This window comes from Phlebotomus argentipes, unplaced genomic scaffold (genome assembly GCF_947086385.1).
Source record: "Phlebotomus argentipes unplaced genomic scaffold, Phlebotomus argentipes genome assembly scaffold_18, whole genome shotgun sequence".
Classification (NCBI taxonomy): Eukaryota; Metazoa; Arthropoda; class Insecta; order Diptera; family Psychodidae; genus Phlebotomus; species Phlebotomus argentipes.
Window position 1 is genome coordinate 652,591 of NW_026776177.1, and position 17,040 is coordinate 669,630.

Genomic DNA, 17,040 nt, shown 5'->3' on the forward strand with positions numbered 1-17,040 from the left:
CCCCCAAATCTCCATGAAATCCCCAAATTCCAGACACACCCTCGCAAGAGTCGTCTCTGGAGGCGAATTCCGGCGGCGCGGCACACGCCGAGGGCGACAGCGGCCCCTCCGACGACGACAGCAGTGACGAGATCCACCTCAATCCTGTGCACAGTGACAATAAGGCCGGCGCGGCGATCGACGGCGTCGCGGCGGACGCGGGCAAGCTGAAGCGCAACCCATTCCTGCACAACGCCACGGCGCACGTGCTCTTCCACCACTTCAACGACTTCCCCGTGGGCTTCCTGGCGCTGCGGCCCGTCCGGATGGCCGTGGACCGCCACTTCGTGCGCTCCGTGGTGCGCCTGTTCGCGCACACCTGGGCCACGGTGGAGCTGGAGGCGGTCGCCCAGGAGGCGCGGCGCGGCCGCGACCCGCCGCGGTCCAGCAGGCGTCTGGCGCGTCGGCGGCGCGCCAGCGGCAAAAGTGAAGTTAACAGTAGTTTTACGGCGAGAACCTTAACCACCCACAGTGACTTAAGTGTAGATTTAGGCAATAGACTTATGCGTGAAAACACAAGTGGCTTAAATGTTAATCACACAAGCAATAATCGAGCGGAAGAGAGCGTGAAAGTGAGCGTGTCCAAGAGGCAAAACACCTGGTGGTCGCTGAACAGAACGGAGCCCACGATGGCGACCCCGGGGCGCCCCAGAAGCCAGGTTGTGGAGAGATTGGGCAGGAAGTTCAGTGCGCCACAGTACAGAGGGGGATGCTTCGGCTCCCCCAGCAGAGTGGACGCTCGCCGGGCGGAGTACTTTGCCAGGTGAGTCAATATCCTCTATATATTATGAGCGTCAATGTGCACGAAAGCCCGCTGAAACACCACAACACTGGGGCGAATCCTGAGGATGTATCATCTGGCGAGAGGATAAAAGGAGGATGACGATGCGTAGAAAATCGATTAAGTGCTGGTGCCTTTCGCAATACAGTAAAATGACAGACGTGGTGTGAATGAAGCATCTCAAAATAGCGCCAAATTCACACTCAATCACTCCTCTTTCATTTTCACCACCCCTCGTGATATATCACAAGTTGAGAAAGTGTGTCATTTTGAGGGAAAATTTTCAATATTGTGCGCAGTTTTGTTGTGTGTATCAGAGACGAGGGAGGAAAAAAAAGGAGACTGAGAGCGCTGAAAGCAGGAAGAGCACAATATTGTGAGGATATTCAATTAATTTATTGTCGTTTCAGTCCTTCTCTGCGCATTATGTGGCTTTAATAGAGGTCATGATAGGCATTTTGCCTGCGTAGATCAACGTAGAGACCCATAAATAACCACCCTTATTAATCGGCCGAGATTTCTCGTCAAATGTCTTGGAGATGAGGGAGCTTTTGGAATAAATTGACTTCATCGCGTCGTCTTTCTATCGCTTGACACTCACGCTGTGGATCATTATAAATGTATAAAATTTAATTGTGAATATTCCCAGCAAATATTAAGCCTCTTCATCACTTTTTGCTGCGATCTAATCACAAAATTGCTGATTAAAGTTGTTGTCATATCAAAGAGAGCTCGACCCAAAATTATTCCAAATTGAAAACACTCATCTAATTAGACCGAAATTATAGTCTGCGGTGTTCTGTGCTTGAAATTGCAAATCGATTTATCAATTATGAGTTAAAATTCATTTGGCCAGCACATTATGTCGCAGCGTCTGTTGGGGGATGAAATTGGGTCACCAGTGGCAAAGTGTGCCAATATGTTGCAATAACTGTTCCCATTTAGCACTGACGAAGTGCCTGGCTGTCCTGTTTTACAAAATTTCACAACACCATTTTCGCAGGAATATCAATTTCACAAAAGCTTCTCGAGAATAAATGCCACACGCAACAGCTGTAGAGAAGTTGGCGAAATATGAACTAAAAGCTCACACAATTTTTCGCTGCAATTGAAAGCTTTCACATTGCACGAGAGGTGCTCCAATAAAAATAGTGTGTCTGTGAATGGGGATGAAGAGAATTCTGTCGGATAATGTGCCATGCAAAGTATAGAATAAATGCACAATAGAAATTTATTTCTATAGTTCATTTTTATTATACGAAATACACACCCGTGAACATGTGGGGAAACAGGGTTGAAAAGTGGAGGAAATCATATTTGCTGCCTGAAGTGGTTAGGTGTTCTCCTATATACAATATTTTGCGGAGGAGTTGTAGAAAATTGATAGGTCGAAAGCTCATTCCTTGAATCATTGATGGCTGCATGGATATAAATAAATAAATGGGATGTGAAAACAGCAATTTCGCTACCACGCAAGATATCTACTTACCATGGGAATTTCCTGGAAATTTACACCCCGCAAATATAGGTTATTTGGCCTCTGGAATAATAGGAATTCCCATTTGGCATCTCATTTTAACTATTCTCGATTAATTGCATTGCTCATGAAGCACTTTTCCCATTGAGGAAGTGCTTGTGTGGTCTTAAATCGCACAGTGACTCCAAATCAAATAGGGCCACCCGAGAATCTGAGACTGAGACATTTCTCCACCAATCTTCCCTCATTCATGAGTAATTACCATGCCAAGTTTGAAGACATTTAGCCTAATCCTTAATCCCTTAATGGCCCTCTGGAGTCGCACATTGTTCCCGCCCCATAACTTTATATTCACTTCATTAAATTTTGATATAAAACACTTATAAAGTTCAGATAAAATGTGAAAATCAACAGGACATTTATCCTGAAGACACTCCGGATACATTTAGACCTCATTAAGAACCTAAAACATCTTCAAGTGGCAATTCAAGGTGACCTTATTTGAGTTGGACAATTCATTACTGCTTTGGTTCAATTTTGACAAGTAATTGACAGCGCCAACGAACGACAGTCAAATTTACGCTGTCAAACTGTCGATCACTTCGTTCAGTTTTATCCCACCAATGAAAACGCGCCACGTTCCGAGTGAAGAGGGGAAACTTTCAAGCGGCAGCCATCTTTTTTCGGGTGCATTAAAAATCTTTTAAAAAATTGATTTTTGCATCTCTACGGTCACTTTTCGCCAGATATTTACGGCCAGTTCATCCACAGTTAATCAATTAACCTGAATATTGGTCCTTCGAGCCGGATAGTCTGTCCAGGTCCCATAAAACATCTCTTCTAACCTATATTTCCACACATTCAAGGTAATTGGCCTTAACAGTGATTAGTTATTAATGAGGGAAGATTGGTGGAAAAATTCAGATCTCTAGCTTTACGTGGAAATTCGCGGCACATCGATATGTCTCAGAGCCACGGGTGGCCCTATTTGATTTGGAGTCACTGTATGTTAAACTTTCACGATGATATCTAGTTGAATTATTTCCTCTCCACTTACTTGATGTCAAGCTTGAGGCACAGAATGGAAATTACTCAATTGAAAGTTCATATAAAGTGTCTTACAATATTCAAATGCAGCATAATTTTCAAATGATTCTCATGATTCCATATCATATTCAATGCCCTTATCTATGCTTTTGTGTGGCTTTTGGTGTGCGCGCTAAATTTGATTGATTTTTGGCTCAAGAATTATTCTCAAGGGAGGATTTGAAGCGTCTCCTCGCATTGTGCCGAGAAGCAATTTCATTGAGGAACACCCGCTGTTTCGTCCCCAAATCGATATACTGAGAAAAGACAATCAGAGAGCAGGAAGTAGTGCGAATGGCGAGGATTGAGGATGCGAGAGGACTCGGACTGTTTGATTGGCAACATCTCTTTGCGTGTGTGACGCAGAGCTTTCGCTTTTACCGGCCATGCGTGGCAAATGCACAATAAAAGACCATCGAAGTTTTCATTCTATTAAGGATGATTACGTGACTGGAAGGCTAATTCGTGCTCGTGATACTGTCGCATTAGTGGGCTCTCTGGTTGAGGCGATTTGTTACTCCTCGTGTTACCCATAAGCCGATGACTAACTGTTGATTTATGCAGTCAACACCGTTGTCAACATCTCGGATGTTTATAAATAAACCCCAGAGGACTCGGGGTGTGAGGACACGCCGAGGATGTGGGCGGAGGGACGAAAGTGTGGACAGAAATGATAGAATTCCCGGAGCCAAAAGTGGGAGCAAATCTCACCTGCTCGATGTCTCAATAAGTCTGGGGAGGAAATTGATTGTTCACTTTTGGCATGACAAGGGACTTTTCCTCTTCAGCAGCAGCAAATTTGATTCCAATTCCACTTCGGTGCGACTGCTAATGGACTCCAGGATGTTGTCTTCCCAATGGATAAGCTTTATAGCCTCTGCCATTCACTCCCAATCCCAATTAATGAATCAAGAAGTATTTCTCACTAATTACTGCGAATGTGCCTTTATTGCAGCTTCGCACTTGAAACTGTCGACACAATTAAATTTACTTAGGGATATTACTTCAATTACACACCACATCAGCAAAAACCCCCCTTTTCGCCGACACTTAGCGTCAATTTGTCCCGCACAGTGAATAAAGTTTGAATTTACGTGCTGACGTGAATGAGGTTTTGATTATACTCTGAAGAAATGCCATCTGCAGAGGGTGGCAAAAAGGGAATTCTCTCATATCTTTTACACAACAATGTATATGAATTTTCTTTATGACCTTCTCATAATTTTTGTTACCGTTATTCACAATGGTTTAAAATGAGGAAATTCTCTTATGGTAATTAGATTGGAATTTTCATACAATGTTTCACAAGTGATGAAATTGTATTGAAAAACGATTTCATTTGAAATTTCCTTACTCCTCCATCATCAAATACAACCACTTTGGCCTCAAAAGAGGGGGAAAAGTTGGGAAATAAATTCGAAAACGATACTTTTAGAAGGACTTTCAAAGTGGTCGACCAAGAGCAACTTTGCCCACCATTTCATGGTTTTCTCCGCCACCAGCAATAATTCTAAGTTTGCTTGTTTGGGAAATAGAGCAAAAGAAATATATCGAGATAAAGTTAATTAATCAATAGGTTTTGGAGAGGGAGAAAGGATTGCATTTTCTGTGACATTCTTGGCATTGGTTTCGATTGGTAGATTCAAAGTCGATTAAACAAACAGACTTTCAAGGGTTCAACTTTTATTGCCCTTCTTAATAACACTGGAAATAAGACGAATTTATCCAGATTAAAGTTTTGTATTTTCTCTAAATATCATCAGCAAATGGCTCGTGATTTTATCCTCTTGTCAGATAATAACATACTTTATAGATATGAATAACATCGTTGGATGGAAAAGCGTCTGATGCCGTGAATGGTGATTTAGCAATCTGACATGCAAGAGACTTTGAATAATGGCGAACATTTCTTGTCATTTCCTCCCCCCAGAATCTTGAGGGAGAACACTAAACTCGCCATGTCGGGCAATTTCCTGGTGGACGGCTTGCTGGAGAAGCCTTTAACGACGCACTTTGAGATCCTCAACCTCGTGCCGAGCGACATGAAGCTGCGCCAGTCGCCGGAGTACGGCTCGGACGCGGAGCCGGAGGACGACGGCAGCCGGAAGTGGCGCAGGGTGGGTCTGGTGTCCGGCACGGATGTGCACCTGGACACAATAGTGTGGCCAGGAGGGGACATTGTGGTGTCGGGACTCTCGGCACGACCGCGCTCAGTGTTCCGCGTTGTGACCGCTCTGGCCCCACCTTTTGTCATGGAGTCGGACCTGGACGAGGATGGATTGTGCCTGAGAGGACTGTATTGTCACCGATTGTCCACCGCAGGTGCGCCACTCAAGACAAAGAGCCACTCAATTGAATTGAAATAATGTGTCTGGGCGAATCCTTTTCAGGGCGACACAATCTCACGTTGATGTTCAATGATATAGAAACGAGAAATCGCCTCGTTAAGGGTGCAGTCGACCGAAGAGGTCACTCTCCTGGCCAGAACGACGAGGTGGACCGTCAGAGTGAGGCCAATTACAAGTGAGTATTTTTCATGAAGACGATTCTGCGAGAGAGAGAGAGAGAAAGAGGAGTGATTGGTGTGGGGAAAATGCTTTCAGGACAAAATGCTGCTACGGCCTATCCATGGATTTGCTGGAGAACATCGCCACGGAGTTGGGCTTTGAGTTTCATCTCTACATTGTACGTGATGAGTTGTACGGCACGAAATTGCCCCCAAGACAGCCGTGGGGACACAAATCCCCAAGCAATCACGTGGCGGAAGAGACAAAGAACCTGCCCGTGGCCACAAGTCACAAATCAACCATTGACAAGGACAGAGGCGATGGTGGGACAGCTGAGAGGTTCTCCGGACCGCAAGCCTACTTGGGCGCCACTCTCGGGGGCGCCACACTCGGCGGCGCCGCGGAGGACTACGAGCAGAAATATCGCCTGAACGCCAATTCCGACCCGAACAACATCTTCGGGCGCAGGAACCAGAAGAAGTACTTCACGAGGGGCGGCCAGAGGATTGACACCGCCCACGAGTCTGACCCCGTCAACATCCGCAGCCACACGGGCCGACGTGACCTGAGATCGGAGCACTGGAATGGGATCATCAGGGACTTGGTGTCGGGCTCCGCGGACATGTCCTTTGCCCCCCTCAGCGTGTCCAAGTAAGAGGAAACTTTCTTTCGTGTTGTCTGTGATTTATCACACTCCTCGTGACTGTGTTTGTTGCAGAACCAGAGCCGAAGCCATCGACTTCAGCGTTCCCTACTTCCACAGCGGAGTCTCGCTGCTCGCCGCGCCCAAGACCAAGTCCGACATTCCCCTCCTGGCCTTCCTGCTGCCCTTCTCGCCGGAGCTCTGGATTGCCATCTTCACGTCGCTCAACATCACCGCCATCGCCGTGGCCGTGTACGAGTGGCTCAGCCCCTTTGGCCTCAATCCGTGGGGGCGACAGCGCAGCAAAAACTTCAGCATGTCCTCAGGTGAGCTTATTGATGACATATGCAGCTGAAGTTTCACATTTCTCCCTTCCTTCTTGAAATTCACTTCCCTATATTAAAGCCCAGCAAAAGTAAGATGATTCTCGTTTAAAACACATAACTTGAACTATCAGCAGAATCAAGGGGGAGATAATATGGCTTCCACAATTTCTGTGAAGAATCACAGTCAATTTCAGAACTTCAGCAGTGCTTTAAACATGCGTTTTCATTATTTTCTTCTCTTTTCTCCGAACTTCATAGACTTTTCCAACCGCTTAAAGTATCATAACCTCAAATTTAGGGGCTTCTGACCCAAAAATTGACGAAATTTTTGCTTTTGTGAGTCTGAAAACTTGCAGAGAAACAGTTTTTAAGAAATATTTGAAGTTTTGAGCAAAAATTTTGATGTGAATCGCTTTTTTAGATCAACTTTGAATCATAACCTAAAAATTATCTTAAGATATTCAGAAGAATCTCTGAAAGAATCTTAAACGTAATGTTTTGAAGGCAATTTTGGGGAATATTAATCTACTTTAGAGTTTAAAATCAATCAAACAGCTCTCGAAATAGACAATTTTGTATCTTGAAACAATATCTTACAGGTTATGATCAATCTTCGTATAATTAACACAGTTTACCACTGAAAGCTTGTAATCTTCATCAGATTCTATTATTATTTTGCCATTAAAGGGAATTTATACCAGCTTAGGAGCAAGAAAGAATGATTTTTGATGTTATTTAGTGGAAAAGTGTGTCTTAAATTCATAACTTAACCTAGAAAAATGAGAAGAACAATTCTTTTTCTCCAAGAATTGCGGTTATTTCTTTTGAAAGTAGCTTTTTAACGCTTTTTAACCATATTGATGATATTGAGACACTTCTTAATACTTCTGCAGAGTTGTACACCACTTCTGACTATAATATCTCCCCCTTGAGCAGAATAATCAGACAAATTTGAGAGCACACAGTTTCTACTGTTTCTACAGTGACACAAAACTCTCACAGAGAGCTTTTTGAGTTCCATTTGATCGCATGGCATCAAGTTTTAAATTTTACGGCTCTCGTTAATGTCACAATAAAACATTTGAGGCCATCAAAGAGGGAATATCAAGTGAGGGTAACAATGAGGCTTACCGCAATTTTTCACTCGCAATAAAATGTTTATTTGACTGATTTTTGACAGATTTCTCCCATTGTGGTGTATTTCCGCACCGCGCTTTTTGTGCTATTCAATATCAAAATTGCATTATCCCGACATTTTAACCCGACACCGCACTTCACTTCACAAGTATTTGTCCACGCTGAGCCTCCCGATAATTGATCCTGTGCGCTTATTTTCAGCTCTGTGGGTGATGTGGGGCCTCTTGTGTGGTCATTTAGTGGCTTTCAAAGCGCCCAAATCGTGGCCCAACAAGTTCTTAATCAACGTTTGGGGTGGCTTCAGTGTGATATTTGTGGCTTCGTACACCGCCAACATTGCCGCCCTCATCGCCGGTCTTTTCTTCCACAACGCCGCCAATAAGTATGATGCATCGGTGAGTATTTATGTGTGTGAAAAAGGTGTGGAGAGGCACATTTAACTCCTGGCGAGACCTCTCTTTTGTGGTCAAATTGTGTGGCAAGTGAATGGAAAAATATGGGCCGGACAGCTTTTATGTGCTTCACAATTGCACATTTTATTGTTCACCACTCACGAGGAGATGGACTGAAGGAGGCTTTCGCCCTCCTCTGCAAATCCGTCTCCAAATTGGATCAGTGGTGCTTTCAAGGAGAGGATTTTCCCTGAGTGACCCAGGGATGGACGATAAAAATGAGATACGTTTTATGGTCCTATCGAAATGTGTCAGGATTAATTACGAGGACACGCTGAGCTCTTCCGCTCTCTGTCGGGCTGCTCGTAAAATGTTATGGAGCGACAGATAGAGTGAAAGAGAGCCCAACAGGAGGGAGGCTGAGAATGACTGCGTGCGAAGATGGTTAAATATTCATCTGAGAAAAATCCTTTTATTCTCTATTCAATTCACATGCTTTCTGACGATGAATTTTTTTTCCCCATCTCGAGGAGGACTTTTTCCTCAATACTGACAGATTTTCTCTTGCTCTTGATGTGAAATAAGGAAGAAAAAATGGCAGCATCAGCATAATATCGTACCGCATTTCAATTTTTTTTCATCATCATCATCACTGACAGAAATATTTTGGTAAAACCAACAAATTCTTCGTACACTCTTGATGACAAACCGATATAATTTCACTAGCACGTGAATTGGGAAGAATCTGATATACAGTAGCGAAAATTATGTTAGGACACCTATGAAATTTAGGACATTTTTCCTTTCAGTGCTAAAAATTCAATGTTTCTTGAGATTATTCTTGAAAGATTAACTTGAGCTCCTATTCTACATTTTATAGAAAACCTGTAAACAGGATTTGAGTCACGGTTGTGCGTAAGACATGAAGAAATGATTACAAAAACGTTAAACTTTAGCTCAAAACATACAAAAAGCAATTTAACAAGTCCAAATCCAGGCTCCTTTTAATGTAAATGTCTTCTAGACATTCCAAATTCATGATTTAATGTGATTATCAGAGTTAGTTTTATGATTATAACATGGATTTAGAGCAAAATATGCAGTGTCTTAAATTAATTTTTGCTGTCTTTTTGAGCACATCTCTCTGCATTTTGCAATATCTCAGCCCTGATTTGAGATATCATCATGATCTCACCGCCATTTGAAAGACAATTAAATCCTAGTTATTTCTTGTCTTAAGGTAATTGTCTCGAAAATTGAAAGAAACATTGAATTTTAGCACCAAAACGAAAAATGGCCTAAATTTCATATGTGTCCTAACCGAATTTTCTCCACTGTAAATTTCTCATTTTAAGAAAAGAATGCGGTGAATGATAGTTTTTGCGGTGAAATGATGCTTTTACTGCCATCTCATGTATCTAATTCTTCGTGGTTTTATTCTCCATGTTCATCGCCCAGTATTAAAAGTCTTCCATTGGCTTTTTTCTCAGTTCACTTCCATCATCAGTCTCCTCACTTTCCGCCTTTTTTCTCCCCCGCACACAAATGATACTTATGTCAATACCGTTCGCATTATCCATTCTCTTGTCCATTCTTCTCTTAAGCAGAAGCTAAGAGACGATTTCAGCGAAGGAGAGAATATCGTGGGCGATTTGTCTCCACATTCCTTCACTTTGCCATGCGACTAAGTCAGTTGCTGGAGGAAAAACTTGTGTCATTTTCCGCCAAGAAGTAAATGATGTGACAGAATCTACGGGAATCTTGTCCTCTTTTTTTCTTCCTCCCTCTCGATGAATAAACTTTTTTCTACCCTCCGTCGCTTCCATCCAAGTGAAATTGCAAGGAGGGATTATAGATAGCACGATACTTCCACATTATCCGCCAAATGATTTTCCATTGAGGAAAGCGACAGGCGGAGATGATGGGGCGAACCATGCGACATTTATTGATTGGCTGAATGTTCAATGAAGAAATTCTTGAGGTATGACTTCGGAGAAGGGGAAAAAAATTGAATAGAACACGCGAAGCATAATCAGACGAAAGTTTACTTCGAAACACAAAGATTGTGAGCAAAAATCCTGTTTGCAAACGACGCATTGTAAGTGAAACTTTCACTAGTTTCAGACTGCGAGTGTTTCTTCATCAGTAATATTCATTTTTTACCCGAAATGCATGGATTGAAGTCCATCTAGAATAGCCTCAAGTCAATATAGCATAGTGATTTTGCATCAAAAGACTTTTCGCGAAGCGTTACGAAAATTCATCAGCGAATCTGTGCCGCCAAAGCGGTCATTCTGTCGACAAGTCTTGCAGCAGGAAACGATGCATGATCTGCGCTGTATTTTCCGCTGCAATGCACAAAGTTCAAAATGAAATTCTCTCTCAATATAGACGGAGATATTTTTGTCAAAATTCCCCTCGCAGCACATGCAGGAGATATTTTGCCAATTTGTGCATTCATGGGACTTGATAAATATTGCTCACATCGGAAGCAATTTAAATGTTTTGGGTTCGGCACTTTGTGGCGCCCGCATGTCTTGTGCCTTTGCTATCAGATGAATGAAAAAACTCTCTAGTGACTTGATTGCCTACCCTCAGCTGCTTACCCAGCGCGTCGGAGCGCCAATCGCGTCAGCTGCAGAGACGTACATCCAGAAAAACGATAAGCACTTGTGGGAGCACATGCGGAAGTACTCGCTGCTGAGCATCGAGGAGGGCATTCGTGGCTTAAAGTAAGTGGCGTGGCATTACATTCACTCTTGTACAAATTTGAGAGCATGACAGAGAGAGAGGATTAGCCCAAGGGGCAAGTAATTTATAAAGCAATGTGCAGATTGCACGATAATCGTGCAATTTACGGACATGTGCCAAGGGGGAGATAATATGACTTTCTAGCAAGTGTTTCCAAAATAGGTTGCAAATTATAATAAGTATCCTAAGGTTTCATGCGATATTTGAGTAAAAATTCACTCAAAACCGCTTTTTTCAGCGTCTTATCCGACCATAACCTCAAAAATATCACTCAGAGGTCTTAAAAAACTCAATTTGGAAGCTTTCTAGGTGATAAAATTGCTGATTCAGAGTCAAAATCATCAAGAAAGTTGCTCTAATAAGCATTGTTCAAATCCAAATAACTATTTTTGAGGTTAGGTTTCACTTGTGAACACAATTTGTAGTGTTTTTGGCACCAAAGTTTCAGAATAGGAATATTTATCGCATGAAAATGCCTAATTCCGCCAATAATTAGCAATATTGGTGACTTTTGAATAAGAATTGATGTGATAAAATGCTGTGATTCCTTACATAACCTAGAAAAATATTGTTTCTGCTTACAATTCAAAAGAGATTCAAAAGAAATTCAAAGAATCAGGATGATTAGTCAGTAAAAGAAGCACGTAGGAAAGGAAGATTGTAAGTTTTTGAACACTTTCACTTCTCTTAAGTTGTTCTGCTGAGCTGTACACCACTTCTGACTGTATTATCTCCCCCTTGATATGTGCGATTTTATGTATATCTTAATTCGTATGACGATGTGGGAAGTGTAAAAGATGTGGTTTTATTTTTAGAAGAGCAGATTTTAGGAGATTTAGAGTAACAATTTAGCCTCATTCACTCGTTTTTTTGTGTATTTTTTTAAATTAAAACTGTGATTTAATTATGAAAGACCACAGAGTAGCATAATCTCTCTCTCTCGTGATGTTTCGCTTCACCACGAATAAATGCAATTACATGAAGTTTTGTATGAATTGAACGTGACAAAATGTGGTTTTGTCAATTGAAATTCGCCCCAAAGGGCGTCTCATAAATGCACTTTTCCACTCAAAACCAGAAATGGCTCGTTGGACTTGCTCATGGCAGACACACCAATACTCGATTACTATCGCGCCACCGATCATGGATGCAATTTGCAGCGCATCGGCGAGACGTACGTGGAAGACACTTATGCCATTGGAATGACAAAGGGGTGAGTGTTGACGAACCATGTATTTATTGTGCACAAATTTCTGTTGACACACACACAGTAGACGAAATTCAGCAAATTGAATGGCAAAATTGTGAGAGAGTTTCACAAGAGATGGAATTTAAGAGTGTGCATTTTGGTGGATGAAATTGAAATCATGTTTTGGTCATGAGAGCAAGATGTATTTCTTAACATTGCACCAGGGTTTCGGCACTCGATGTTTGTGAAATACATGGATTTTCGTGTGTTTTTCACTCGATGGAGAAGTAAAAGTTGTTCTCTTATTTTAAGAGTTGATGGATTTCATTGATTTGCCGTATTCATAAACTCACTTTCTATGCTTCAGTGCATTCGGAGAGACAGATAGAATCTCTGCACGAAGCCTTTGTTTCACTGGGGTAGTCGCAGAGGGTGGAAATATGGAAAAATTGCCAGAGTCGACAATATCAATAAATTTGGCAGAAATTCACATGATTCTTATTCATTCCATCCCACTCACATATTCTTTCACTTTCTCACCCCCAAACGCGCACCCCCCGACTAAATGGATGTGTAGCTTCCCTCTGAGAGATTCAATATCGGCACTGATAGCAAAATATTCGAGTAATGGATACTTGGACATCCTCACGGAGAAGTGGTATGGTGGCCTGCCATGCTTTAAGCTGGGCATTGAAATTGCTCAACCACGTCCGCTTGGTAAGGAAAAAAAACCCATGCCGAGGACCACCATTAGATGATTCTCATCTCGCTCTTTTTGCACCCCCTTTTCGGCAGGAGTTGCCGCCGTGGCGGGAGTTTTTCTTCTGCTCGGTCTGGGCATGATTCTCGGCTGTCTCATCCTCATCTTCGAGCACTGGTTCTACAAGTACGCCCTGCCCATCCTCAGGCACAAGCCCAAGGGGACAGTGTGGAAGAGTCGCAACATCATGTTCTTCAGTCAGGTACTGTATACAGTGGGTGTGTGTGGCGCTGCAGCTCCGCAAGTGATGTTCTTTCGGTCCATTTGCAGAAACTGTATCGATTTATTAATTGCGTGGAATTAGTGTCGCCACATCATGCGGCTAGAGAATTGGTGCACACGCTGAGACAGGGACAAATTGCCAGCTTGTTCCAGAAGAGTATAAAGAGGGTGCGTATTAATGTAATGCTTCAAGGGGAAACACCCCATTGACTCGGCGGATTAGAAGAATTAAGAAAGACTCTGCGCGTGATATTTTTCAATCCACTTAATTGCCCAGAGGGATGATTGCAAAATATCCACGCCTAGAGTCATAACAAGTGAATAAATTCAAACTACCCTCATATATGTGAATTGTTTCGTGGGTGAAGAGGAGCAATTATTTGATCGAAATTTGTTCTAGAAGGAAGATGAACAACGTCGCCGCAGGAAGAGCAAGGCGCAATTCTTCGAGATGATTCAGGAGATTAGAAGGTGAGCTCTTATCAGTGTAGTGTCGATAGTCTTCACCACCCAATTGGCCACCTCTCGATTCACCCACGCTCTGAACTCACTCTCTTCCTGATAGAATCAATTTCCTGTCCAGAGTGCAGCAGGAGGAGCGCGAGACGCCGCTGCCCGTTGTCGAGGAGATTGGCTCGAATCTCGAGATGGCAGCGGCTGCGGCGCACGAGAATCCACCCAAGCATCCCAAGGTGAGTCCCAAGCCGAAGCTCTTCGCCAAGAAGGACTCCCGCTCGCGCTCCAACTCGTCGGGACTCAACGTGAGGCGCTTCAGCACGGACAGCATTCTGGGCGAGAGAATGGACACAATTGGCAGGAGGCTCAGCCGAGACATCTCCTACTCGCCTCCTGACCTTGGTCACAGATTTGAGACCTTCGGGAAAGGTCTGGGCGCGTCGTCGTCCAAGTTTGACACCTTCAGCGGGACTAGAAGCAGTCTGCCGGAGGAGCCTGATGTGATTGGGAAGAAGTTCTCCAACAAGAGAACACCGCTGAATCTGGATGTGTACGAGGGCAGGAGATCGCAGGACAATCTCGATGCCATAACGCCACTCAAGGAGCGCCTGGCCCCTCCCATTTGCATCCTGGAGCCCGCGAGTGCAGTGCTGAGGGACAAGCTGCACGAGGAGCTGAAGGAGAAGTACGGCGGGAGCAGGAAGAGCAACCAAGTCCGCAGGAGTCTGTCGCAGCAGCAGGATCTGTCACCAGCGACAACTTCACGGAGCAGGAATACACTGGACATTGCGACGAGGAGTCAGCAGGCGACTCCTTCGCCGCACAGGACAAAGAGGGATCTCGAGGTGGGCGGGAAATTAACTTAGACAGTGATTTGGTTGCTATTGAATTCTTTGATCCTTTCAGTGCACTCGCGCGCCGAAAACCCCCGCAAAAACCAATGGCAAGAAGTACTCCCTGGAGCGCCTGTCCAGGGAGGAGCTGATGAGGCTCTCGCACAGTTCGCAGGACGAAATCCACGAGTACCTCGAGAAGGAGATACAGTCGCCCGAGCCCCCTTGACGGAAGGATTCGTACGAGGATGAAACCTCATGGATTTGATTGCACCGCGCAAGAGGCGACTCCTGGTGTGACAATCGGGAGTGGCCCGTCGACAATTGTGCAGGACTCTTTCTGGGCATCCTCGTCAGACAACTTGTTCATAGTTCCACGTGCTTGAGGGGATGGAAAATTTGTTAGAAACTGTGGTGGATTCAGGAGAAATCCTTAGTGGTAAGTTTGCTTGCAGGAATAAAAAAAAAATATTGAGTAAAATGAAAGTGAGGCAGAAATCAACTTAGAGAAACACAAATTAATTCAAAAGAAAAAAACAAGAAGATATAATCAAAAGACGAAGACCTTAGATTAAATTGCTTGAAATGAAAATAAAGAGAAAAATAAAATTGAGTTAGGAAGAATTTGAGGAAGCGATTCGTGAGCGAAACAACTCTTGTTAGCTATTAAATGAAATATACAATTGCAACGACCATTTTAGACTCTAGCTGAAATATTTATATTAGCTAATTAGGCGTGAAAAAAATGATAAATTCTATTGCGCGATGACACACTTTAAGGGCATCTATGATTTTCAAAACATTTTACTAAATTGAATGAAGATTTAAGAAGAAAAAAAATGTATTAACTTCTCTAAGAGACGAACTTTAGCCTTGAAACACCTTTTAAAATGAAGAAACTTAGTATAGCGATTGAGAATTAATATATCCCCCTCGTAGAGCAAGAAGGAAGTATTAAAAAAAAAACAATTTTGTAGTGAATGGTTGTCAATTTCAAAATTTTACTAGTGCTGAAAAAATCTATAAACAAGAAAATTATGAAAGAAGAGTTGAAATTTATTAGAAAACAAATAAAAAAAAATTTGGCTTAAGATTTTCGCAAAAAGTGAGAAACACTAAAAAAAAATTTCGAGCAAAGTAAAAACATCCGTTGACGTTCAAATCCTAATCAAAAGAAAAATAAAGATCAAGGTGAGTCAGAGGGAATAAAGAATCTTATTAGTAGAAAATAGTGTTATTGTAACTAAGAGAAGAGATATCGATTGATATATTTTTATCGCACAATTTCATGATAAAAAAAAAGAAAACATTTTTTGTATAATGATAAAATTGAAAGGAAAAAACCTTCAGGTGAGGAAAACACTGTAAATTCGCGCCTTTATCTCATGACACTTAAGAAGCCAACAGGATGACAAAGCGAAAAGAGAGGGAAGAAATTTGTTATTTATTGATACTTTCATACTGCCAAGTGGATTTACCTTTCATTGATGTGTGCGTGTGAAAAAAAGATGCACAAATGGAATGGCGAATGAGTATAACAAAAGAGATAACATTAACAGAAGTGAAACTAAAATCGTTAACACTAAGTAATGAAGGTATTTGAGTGGTGGGAAAACATTAACAAAATACACGAGTTGTTAAAATAACCTTTTATTAACATCATAAAATCAAATTGATAAAAATTTATTGAAATGTTAAAGAAAACACACTAAAAAAAAACTACTTTTTGACGAAATTGCACTCAAAGAGGGATTAAATAAATAAATTTAAAAAAAAATGTTATTTGAGAAAAAAAATTAGACGAGAAGTAAAGTGGAAGAATCTCTAAATTTATGCTAGTTATTCATTGAAGAACCACACAAATTATTTCTATCTAGATGAGGTTAGGCTAAACAAAGAGATAATCAAATTTAATAGAACAAATATCATCTCTTATGTAAAGTTCGACATAGAAGTGTTTGTAAATTAGCGAATTGCCTCCCGAGTGAGAGGGAGAGAGAGAGAGAGGGAGAAAGAGGGATTCATGCCAACAATGCACTTGAAACTTTAAATATTTATTGGAGACACTGAAGAGGGTTATTGATTTAGGGCTGAATTTCACTTTGATAACAATTGGAGATGAATGGAGAGAAATTTCCTAATGGAATTGTTCAATTTGTTTGGAAATCTGTTCTCTCAAAGTTATAATATATGATGAAGATGGATTCCACAAGAAAAAAAAAGAGTCATATTTAATTCTGTGAAAACGATGTAAATAGTGTAAATAGATCGATTAGACCAACAATAATAAAAGAAAAATGTTAACAAATTACTATTCTAAACATTCTTTTCTTTTTCCTTTGATTTTTTTTTCGGTTTCCACGAATAAAAAGACACACAGAGAAAATTGTGAATTTACAGTATTTATTAAACAAAAACCAACTTTATCACAAATCTTATTT

General features: G+C 41.9%; 1 protein-coding gene across 1 annotated transcript in view; it reads left to right on the forward strand.

The window, feature by feature from the left end:
* Nucleotides 1–16,920, forward strand: part of LOC132260688 (uncharacterized) — a 31,274-nt gene extending 14,354 nt beyond the window's left edge. The window contains exons 6-20 of the mRNA XM_059758971.1: nt 34–802; nt 5,314–5,705; nt 5,774–5,826; nt 5,869–5,906; nt 5,945–6,541; nt 6,609–6,859; nt 8,198–8,391; nt 10,987–11,120; nt 12,218–12,352; nt 12,906–13,045; nt 13,124–13,290; nt 13,359–13,478; nt 13,711–13,781; nt 13,894–14,611; nt 14,673–16,920. Of these exons, the coding sequence (XP_059614954.1) occupies nt 34–802; nt 5,314–5,705; nt 5,774–5,826; nt 5,869–5,906; nt 5,945–6,541; nt 6,609–6,859; nt 8,198–8,391; nt 10,987–11,120; nt 12,218–12,352; nt 12,906–13,045; nt 13,124–13,290; nt 13,359–13,478; nt 13,711–13,781; nt 13,894–14,611; nt 14,673–14,828 (3,935 nt within the window). The 3' untranslated portion in view covers nt 14,829–16,920. The remainder of the gene's footprint in view (nt 1–33; nt 803–5,313; nt 5,706–5,773; nt 5,827–5,868; nt 5,907–5,944; nt 6,542–6,608; nt 6,860–8,197; nt 8,392–10,986; nt 11,121–12,217; nt 12,353–12,905; nt 13,046–13,123; nt 13,291–13,358; nt 13,479–13,710; nt 13,782–13,893; nt 14,612–14,672) is intronic.
* The last annotated feature ends 120 nt before the right edge of the window (nt 16,921–17,040 follow it).